The sequence below is a fragment of the Ursus maritimus genome, unplaced genomic scaffold (assembly GCF_017311325.1).
Source record: "Ursus maritimus isolate PB19 unplaced genomic scaffold, ASM1731132v1 scaffold_24, whole genome shotgun sequence".
Taxonomy (NCBI): domain Eukaryota; kingdom Metazoa; phylum Chordata; class Mammalia; order Carnivora; family Ursidae; genus Ursus; species Ursus maritimus.
This window is the reverse complement of record NW_024424897.1, coordinates 39,831,455-39,841,382: the sequence shown is the minus strand read 5'-3', so window position 1 is coordinate 39,841,382 and position 9,928 is coordinate 39,831,455. Positions and strand designations below refer to the sequence as shown.

The window sequence follows — 9,928 nt, the reverse complement described above, 5'->3', positions numbered from 1 at the left end:
GAAATCTTATGTGGAAGTCCACATGGAAAGTGGCTGCAAGTGGAGCTATTCTGGCTCACCTGGAGAACCCCCTCCTTTTGCAGGATCTCCAGAGAAACCTGCAGGTTCCAAGGAACCAAGTTTGAGAACCACTGGACCCGCCGCGCGAATGCTTTTTTTCAGCCCTGCTATTATTTGTGTAGCTGTTTTCTTGTTGTTCATTTGGCTAATGTCGGTTGGCCTCGGTTGCTAGGCTAACGTCAACACTGGGTAATGTTCGGAGAGCTCTTTTCCTATCATAATTATGTCATATATGTTCAGCCGGTCCTTCCATATGGCCCCAAACACGTACAGAATGCTGCCTCTTTACACCATCTGATGTCGCGCTAGCTCCCGCCTGGTGACAGCAGAAGTACACAAGGCGGATAGATAGCTGTGGTACAGAGAGAACTTACTAGATTCTCTTCCCTCACCTGGCTCACCCCCATCAGTTTCTGCAGGCTAGCAGCTCCGGCTTGTCAGCATTCTATCCGCTTCTCTCTGGCTTTGGCATTTGACATCACGGGAGTACTCTCACATCAACTATGGCAGAAGTTTCAGGACATAAACAGAATGAGTCAGAGCGACTTGTCCCCTGAACGTGATCCTCGGATACATTCCCTGGGAGAGGGTTTCTGTTTTTAACAACAGCGTTCTCCTGACCCCTTAGGAGACTCCCAGCACCAGCTGAGGGTAGCAACTGTCCATCACTCCCCATGCCCTGCCGGTCATCGCCCCGTCAGTAAGGCACCCCTGCCAGAGCAGAGGCAGGAAGTCGAGGGCCCTACACAGGCAGCCAGGAGCCCGAGTTTCAGTCCCTGCTCATCTGATACCTCTGTGTGTGGTTTGGACAAATTCCTAGCCTTCTCTGAGCCTCCCTCTTCCCATCCATAAAATGGGGGCAGAGCACATTGGATGTTTCTCCAGAGAGCCTTCCTAGCTTAAAACGGTCTGATTCTGTAACATCTAAAACATAGCTGTGGTAAGGAACCAGGGTAGCTAACGCGAGATCCTCCTAGCTCCCAGCCCTATAGGTGGGGCTATGCTCAGAAGGCAGGACTGTATTTCCCTCATGATTCTCTCCCAGCCCAGCCCCCATCTGAATGAAAAACACTGAGTCCTCTGGGAGCCCTAGCCTGGGCTGGAACCCTCAGTTCCCACATCCCATTTCAGAAGACTAGTCAGCCTTCCTCCCTGAACCCTGTGGAAGATGTCAGGGCCTCTCCCAAAAGTCAGGGTTCTTAGGGCACCTGGGGTGGCTCAGTCAGTTGGGTGCCTGACTCCTGATTTCGGCTCAGGTCATGATCGCAGGGTCGTGAGATCGAGTCCTGAGACAGGCTCCGCGCTGGGCATGGAGCCTGCTTGGGATTCTCTCTCTCTCCCTCTCCCCTCCCTCCAAAAAAATGTCAGCGTTCTAAATCATCCTGCAAGCTGCTTCAGGTTCTAATCCTCACCTCAGTCCTTCCCCGCCTCTTGTCATATGGTCATTGGAAATGGCTACGGTTTATGGAGCACCTGCTATGTGCCGGGACTGTTCTGAGTATTGTGTGTATGGGTCCTGGTTATTTTGGTCCTCACGATAATCCTGAAATACATACTATTATTATCTCCAATTTGCAGGTGAGGAAACAGACCGGAAATTAAACTTGCCTAGGCTTATCCAGCTGACCTTTTACAAGGTGGTAAAGCCAAGATATGACCCTTGGCTCCTGAATCCCTGAATCAGACTGGGGCTCATTCATGCTCCTGGTAATAACGAGAAGCTACTATTTAGTGAGTGCCTATAGCACAGGACACATTGAACTAGACACTTATTTTATCATTTCATTCAAACCTCACAACTGGAAGAGGAAAGGTCGTGTTTCCATTCCGTAGAGGTGCCAGCTGGTGCTCAGAAACAGTGAATGACTTGGCCATGGTCAGCTGCAGAATGAGGCAGGCTTCAGACTCAGAAGCGTTCAGTGCTAGCATCCTGTGACCCTCCTCTCGGTCACACTGCTCTTTGGGACAAATACCTGGAAATGCTGCCCCCTCCACCACACCTTTGCGAAGAATAAATTGGGACCACGGGCACCGCGCCCTCCACAGAGCCCTTGAAAATGGCGATCGCGCTACCCCTAACGAGGGCGGGGTGGAGGGTGCTTGACAAGGTCTGCTTTTCTTCACGACTTTTGCCAGAAGAAAGCTAGGACCTAGAAAAGCGCCGATCATCTGAGGTTTCTGCTTCCCTTCCCCAGTTCTGGGTGGTCCTCTCACATGACCTGCTTTCTGGTTCCCCATAGCCGTAGGGTCACCATGAGACTCAGAAGGGAAGAGGGGAAACTGAGACAGAACCCCCTGGATTCAGCTACACCCTAAAACCTCACAGGAAGCCACTGAGCCCGGGTCTCCGGGTGGAGCTGCGGCGGCAGAGGAGGCCCAGGGCACCCACGCGTGCGTGGGCTCATTCAGGCACCACACCTTTGATGAGTGACTAAAATTAAGTGTACCCTCTGCCAGGGTGCACAACAGCTCACGAGGAAGATTGTGCCATTCCCATTTTACAGATAAGGACACCAAGCCTCAGAAGGGTTGCATAACCCGTCCTAGGACTCACAGCCGGCAAATAGGATTGAAACCCAAGTCTGTGTGATTCCAAAGGCAGTGCTCTTTATGACACACTGCAGCACTTCTGCGTGTTAGGGACTGTGGGAGTGGACACCAGCAAGGGCAAGAACTAGTCTGTGGCACCCGCAGAGATCTCTGGACTGCAAGGCATAAGCACAGAGGAGAGGGCCAGTGGTGGAGTTTCCACCTCACCCCCACTGCTCTAGCCTCCCCTGGCACAAAGCCTTTGCCAGGAGGCCCTCCTCGAGCTAATGCTGTCCTTTTTGAAGAGTCCCCTGTAGGTCTCAGAGCCTCCGTGGAATGCTTTGCCTCAGAGACAGGCCCCTGGTAGACAGAGAGGCAGCTGGCAATTTATTTGCAGGAGAGATATGGGGGAGAAGGAAGTTGAGAGCAAAGAGCCAGAGAGAAGGAGGCAGAAAAGCTGAATATCTGTGTGTGTGTATGTGTGTGTGTGTGTGTGTGTGTGTTGTTGATAGAGCTGGACCAATGCACCCAGCTGCCGACAGGCCCTGCAATGTTCAAACTCCACCTTGTTGGGCAGTGAGGACTCAGGGAAGGCAAAGGGGCCTTCATGTTGGCCTGAGACAATTGGGAAGATCCATCCCCCAACCCTTAAGCTCAGTTGCACAACGCAACATGGAATCAAAGGGAAACATCCGCATTATTTGTTGCTTTACATTTTTGCCTTCTTTCATCCAGAGCATAGTGAAGAGTTAAGGGGGAGGGGCGCATTTTTTACTTAAATTATATTTATTAGGATTCAACACAGGGGTACTTTCTTTTTTATGTTTTTAGTTCTTGTTGCCGCTTGGTTCTTCGTATTCCCGGGCTGGTTATAAATACAACTTTCTCCTTTTACGACGAAAAGATTGGGAAAGTTGTGAGTGGGATTCGGGATGAGAACCAATTTGGGAGCCACCAGACGCAGACTGGTGGTGGTGGTGGGCGAGGGGTCTGGGGGTCTGGCAGGTCTTTCTTCGGGTCCGCAATTGTGAGCGCGGAAGCGCCGGGCGGAATTCGCGGTACGGTGACCGCAAACAGTGAGAGTAGCCTGGACCCGGCAGCTGCAGCGGCAGCGCCCGCCCGGCAGGCTCGCGAGCTCACAGACTCGGTCTCCTGGAATCCAGGGCCCGGGCCGCGCAAACCCGGGCTACAGTAACCTCGCGGCGCGGGCTCGGGCGGGCCCAGGCGAGCCCCACCTCCCGAGGCGCCCGCTCGGGTGGGTAGTGCCCCGCGGCCGCGCCGCCATTGGTCGGCACCGCCCCGGCCACCTGCCCCTACCTTAGGGGGCGGGGTTACCTGGGCCCCGCCCCCCGCGGCTCGGGTTCCCAGACCCGGCTTCCTCCTCCGGCCCCGCCCCCGGCGCGAGGCCCCGCCCCTTCGATCCCCGAGCCCGGGCGCCTTGTGATGTCACGGCAGCTTTGATACAAAGAGCCCTTCGGCCCACGCGGGTCTCCCGGCAACGGGCGCGGGTGGGGGCGGGGCCGGCGCCTTCAACTGATGCGGAAAGCTAACGAGCGGCCGCGGCGCGGCGGGGATCCTCTCTGCGCTCTCCGCGCTGCCCGGCGCGTCCCTGCCCAGCCCGCCAGCCCGCTCCCCCCCGCTCCTCGCCCCTCCGCAGCGCACCGACTCGTCGCCGGACGGGGGATGCGCACCCCGCCTGCCCCCGGGGGCCAGGTAAGCGGCGGCCGAGGGGCTCGGGCTCGCGGGGCACCGGCGACGCGCACCTGGCCGGGCCCGCCGTCCCGGAGTCAGGGAAGTTGCCGGAGCGCGGAACTTTGCCCGCAGCCTGGGCGCCCTGCTCCCGCCCCGGGAGTGTCCGCCCTCTCCGCCCTGGTCGGGGAGGTCGGGTTACCTGCGTCCCCGCGCACTGGGCCACAGAAGAGAAGCCTCTGTCCGCGCTGCCCCCTTCGGGCCCTCTGCCGGCTCCCAGGTGCGGGGTGGGCAGGGCTAGCCCCGGGGCGCCGGGAGAAGGGGCCGCTTCTTCCGCGCAGTTTCCGAAAGTATTTTTAGAGGGATCTCATGGGCTGGGCAGGGGGCTGGTTTGCCTGGATGCCTTCCTCGGGACCCCCCGCCTCCGCGTCCCACCTCCGCTCCCAGCGCGCCTGCCCCTCCGGCGCCGGTGTTGTCCCAGCTCCCGGCCCTTGGCTCCGGCGAGTCCCGGAGGGGGCTGTGCGCGGGCGAAGTTTTTCCGTATCTCTTGGCGGCTGCACCGAGCCTGTTCCCGGGTTCCCTCGCCTCTCCGAGGGGGCTCTGCCGGGCAAAAGGGAGAGCCAGCCTCGTCCGGGGCTTGGGGACGGGGCCCTGGCCCTTTCCCGCCGAGACGTCGCCGAGGCCGGAGGTGTGTGCGGAGTCCCAGCTCTTTGCCCTCCGGCCCCGAGAGCCTGCACGTAGTAGTTGCGGTTGTCACGGCCGCTTCTCTGCAGGCGACTAGCGTCTCTGAGGTCTTGGCGGAGCAGGCTCTGGAGAACCAGCCGTGTCTGTGCTATGGAAACCCGGTCGGGACTCAGCCCGGTGGTCCTTCTCATCTGTGCACACCCTCCAGTGTACCTCTTTCTCCATGTATCTTTCTCCCCAGCCCTGCGCTCCCACAGATGACTGTAGGTGACAGATCTCTCGCCCTGAGAGACAAGCCAGTGTTCCTCGTCTTATTTACAGGCCGCCTCCTCAAAGGATTGTGAGGGGGCCGGATTCCTGCGCTCAGCCTGCACTTTTTGCCTTGGCAAACCCCTGGGTTGGTTTCTGATGGTCCACCAAACCCCTCTCTTCTCTTGGTGGAGGCAGGTGCTAATAGTCTGGGTTCCAGAGAAAGGGGTGGGGCATCCCCAGGTCCTTCCCCTGGTGAAATGTGGCTGCCAGGTTAGGGAAAAGGTAATCTCAAAGGGAGGGAGGTGACCTGTTATGCGTATATCAGATCTTTGCTGTAGGGATCTCTGTCTCCCTGTGACTATCCAACTCAGCCTTGGTGGAGCCCTTGGGTCACTGCCATTGACTGGGGTCTTGCCTTAAGCCAGGCACCAGCTTACCCAGATAGACTGGCCCAAACCTGACCCTGCTCAGCTGGCATCCATGAAATGCCGCTTCTGTGCCCAGGAGCTAGTATACAGCAACACTTCCCTGCCCCTAAGGTGTTTGCAGGCTGTAGGGAGACTGAAAACCTGGGCCGAATTGTTCCCTGCCCAACTGCCCTGAGCCCTTAGGCACTGTGATCTGGGTTGTCTCTGAGGTCCCTGTGACTTCACTGGAGGGGTGCGTGGCCTGGAGGAATGGGGGAAGCCAGGGAAGAACTTAGGACTTGCAGCAGGCATCATGGCTTGGGGAATGCCTCTTGGGGAACAGCTTTGTTATTTGGGGGACCCGGGCTTTGGTGGAGGGGGTGGGGTGCCCGACTAAGGCCAGCAGAGATAAGACTGTGCCTAGGGAGGGACCTGAGTAGCCAGGCCAGGTGAGCCAGCGGGAGATACGACCTTTGCCCCAAGGAAGACCAGCAGGAGAGACTACCTTTAAAAGGACCTTTTGTCAAGTAAGGGAAGAAAAGAAGAAATCGCCCGAAGCAGCTTGCCTTGGGGAGGCTCTGGGCTGCAGCCCGAGAAGTTCCTAGTGGATATTCCCCTGGCCCCCACACTCGCCCATCCTTCCCTCTCTTTAGAGCGCTCTTCCCCTCCCTCAGCACACTGGCCCCTTTGTGACCTGCTACCCCCTGCCCTACCGGTGGGATAAGCGTCCCCCAGGTCTAGGACTTTCTCTTCAGCCCTTCTGGAGTCCTCCTGTCTCTCCACCCTCCTGCACCCCCCCCCGCCCCCGTTCCCCTCCAGGTGACTAGAAACTTCCTTCCCTAGGGCTGGCAGTCCCTCTTCTGAGCTGGCCTTTTATGCTAAGGGATGTTTCACAGCTGATCTGGCTTACAATTTTACTTCAGTTTATACATTTTAGCTGTGGGTAGGGTGGAGGTAGAGGTGGAGGGGGTGGAGGTGGAGGGGGTGGGAAAGGCTCCCAATAAAATATCAGGTGAGTGATTCCTGGAAGGTAGACATCTCAGGACCTTGGATGGGGGAGGGACGGTCTGGGCACAGGGTGCCCACTCTCTGGCCCTGCTCTCTGTCTCTTGGCATAGGGCTCAGTGCATTTTGAAAAGAAAGCATCTTTATCTGGTCTGCCTGCTGCCTGGTGTTGGCAGTGGGGCTCCGTCAGTGCCTTGGCTTCGCCAGCCGTGGAGAACCCCTGGGGGTGGGCTCTGTTTTCCTCTGGGTCTGCTGTGTTCACTCTTGACTCAGGAACGGGGCATCGAAGGTGTCACATCACTGGCCTTTCCAAGGAGGAAGACTGCTTGGGTCTTCCCGCTGCCGGGTCTGCCCCCGCCCAGCACGTTGTCCAGCACGTGCACTGCCTCCATCAGACTCGGTGCTGGGTGCTCGGGTCCAGCAGCAAACAGCAGCAGCAGTCCGTGCCTTCGTGCAGAGCGTGGCGGCTGGCGGGGGGAGGGGGGGGACGGTGGCGGCCGGGCTGCAAGCAGGGCAGTGGGTGCTGTGGATTTAGAGTGGGCAGGAAGCCCTCGATGAGAAGGTGGCCTCTTGACTAAAGAGGTTCAGGCTGAGGGAGCCGCCCCTGCAAAAGCCCTGAGGTGGTACCACGGCTGATGAGGGAGGCTGCTTCGATGGGGGAGGGATCAAGGCAGGGGCAGGGGCACTGGCTCACAGGGATCGGGGGGGCCTCTCATGCCACCAAGGGAGTGCCTGGACCCCAGGAGAATGGGAGGAGACGAACAGCACACAGTCGAGATCAGAAATCCATGGGCACAAAACGCACTCCCTTGCTCTGCCCTCTGCAGACCCTTGCTTTTGAGCGATTTGGGCACTGAGGCTTTTTTTTTTTTTTTTTAAGATTTTACTTATTTATTTGACACAGAGAGAGCGCACAAGCAGGGGGACCGGGAGAGCGAGAAGCAGGTTCCCCGGCTGAGCAGGGAGTCCGAGGCAGGACTCGATCCCAGGACCCTGGGATCACTATCTGAGCTGAAGGCAGCCGCTAAACTGACTGAGCCACCCCGCATCCCGCACTGAGGCATTTCTGGAGAAATGTGTGCCTGTGGCCATTGCTGCTGTGGACTTTCCTGCTCGCAGCCTGGCTCAGGTCGGAGAAGCCTGTCCCTGTGAGCGTGGAACCCGTTCTTGCCGGGTGTTATTTCCACCACACAGATCCTGCCTGGTGATGGATGCACGGTGGTGTGTCAGCAGGAGGGCGCCGCTAGGGCCACCTCCCTGTTCCCACGGCTGCCCCCGCTCCCCTGTCTCCTTCTTGGGCTCCCGGCCTCCCCAAGCCCCAAGGTGCTCCAGCCTTCGTTTCGCTTCCACAGGCAGCGCACGTCTGGGCCCTGGTCTTCTGAACAGCCTACTCGCCTACCTGGTCAGGAGCTTTGGGTCTGATCTCTGTCCAGCCTAGGCCCCCAGAGAGACAGAGAGAGAGAGTGTGTGTGTTCACACAGGGAAAAAGGGGGCAACCAGAAATGTGTACATCTTGGAGCTTTGCGTGGAGGTCCAGAGCTGTGGGGTCTGCGTGACCTCTGGCCCGGGCCCCCTCTGGCAGGCTGGTACTAGTAACACCAATGTTTCCAACCCCGCTTCTCGACTTCCTTCAAGAAATGGGAAGTTTTCCGACTGTTGGCCATATTCTTAATTGATTCAACCTGTTTCATCTTCCCAGACAAGTGGGTTCTTTCCCAGCAATGTAAACACGATTCACATGAAAACAAAGCTCCGTGGCAGTTATTACTAATAGTGGTGGCCCTGCTTCTGGGAGCCTTTCTCTTTTAAGGGACCAGAAAGAGGAAGGCCCGCACGGCACTCGAGTGTGGGAGAGTGGGTGGGAGCTCTCGCTGTCTTGAGTCATCTGCCGTCACCCCCACCGTCCTCTGCGCTCTGCAAGTCTTGCAGCGTGAAAAGGGAACCTGTGCTTGCGGGAGCCCGTGTGGTCTGCAGCGGACTTGGGGTGGAGGGCGGGGGTGGGGGCAGGGTCTACTCTCTGCCTGACTTCAGTCTCCCTCTTCAGATTGGAGAGATAGTAGGAGCTGCTGTCTCCTGCCCGCTCACTGCTTTTCCTTGGAGAGACACCCACCTCCAAACACGGGTGCCTCCCTCCCGGGCTCAGCCACCCAGTGCCTGTTTTCTTCAAGTAGAAAAAAATGTTCTGGAGCCAGGAAACACATGTGTGTAGGCCCTGGCTCTGTGGCTTGCTCAGTCTGGGACGTCAGGCAAGCCGCCTCACCTTCCCGGGCCTCTGTGGGCTGCTGGGGAAGGTAAAATGAGCCCCTGCCACCTGACAAGCCCAGAGTGGGTTCTGACTCGGGCTCGGTGGCGCCTGGTGCGTGTGGTTAGCCAGAGGGCAGGATAGCCTGGTGCCCAGGGAGTCAGGCAGCCTGTGTTCAAATCCTGCCTCGGCCAGTGGCTGCTTGCGGAATCTCCGACTATTTACCCTTTCTGTGCCTCGCGGTCCTCCTAGGTAAAAGGAGGACGATGCTAGTCCCTCCCTCGGAAGGTGCTTCTGTGGATCCCCACGTAAATGTACGAGAAGCACTTCGAACCCTGCCTGGCATCTGAGGGAGCTAAGCTTCCCTGCAAGCTTCTGGTGGTTTGATTCTCGCGACTGATAACCTTCGCGCCTAACAGAATTTCTAACAGAATTTCTTGCAGGGGGGACGTCCGAGCAGAGGCAGGAAAGTGGTGGAGGAGAAACTCCAGGATATGAGGGCCTTTACAGGAGGAGGGCAACGCCACTTCCTCCGCCGCTGTGTTTTTTAGATAAACCAGGTCCGCCTCTGCAGATGCAGACTCGGGCTGGCGCCCAGCGTGGCGATCTGGGAGTGAGCTGCCAGGCACGTCCCCAGGTGACAGGCAGCTCCCTGGGGCTTGGTATGGGGCCGCGCACCTGATCCTTCCTTCCTACCCTGCCAAGGGGAGGAGGATGCCCCTCTGCCCACCCTGTCTTCGCCGGCAGCTAGGGCCTGTCCGTCTGTCTGCCTGTGCCGGCTAGAAAGCCAGCCTGGAGCAGTGTGCCCGGCTGCCACTGCCGGCCCCCAGCGTCTTATTAAAACATTGAGACTCTGGCCGCCCTCAGGTCCCGGGAGATCGGGCGAGGGGCCAGACAGAGGTGCGGACTGTCAGCCTCCGGGCCCTGTTGCGTGACTGCCCTTGGCCGTGTTGCAAGGAGCAAAACTACCTGTTGGTCTAGCTCGGCTGCTCCGCGGTCTGCAGCTCCCCGGAGGCGGAGCAGGCCGGGCGGCAGGCAGGTGAGTGGTGACCGGGCCCTG

General features: G+C 58.4%; 1 protein-coding gene across 1 annotated transcript in view; it reads left to right on the top strand.

Annotated features, from left to right (window-relative positions):
• Positions 1-4,052: 4,052 nt before the first annotated feature.
• The window catches only part of RAB11FIP4 (RAB11 family interacting protein 4), a 37,351-nt gene continuing 31,475 nt past the window's right edge, over positions 4,053-9,928 (top strand). Inside the window, exon 1 of the mRNA XM_040641024.1 lies at positions 4,053-4,302. Coding sequence (XP_040496958.1) covers positions 4,126-4,302 — 177 coding nt within the window. The 5' untranslated portion in view covers positions 4,053-4,125. The remainder of the gene's footprint in view (positions 4,303-9,928) is intronic.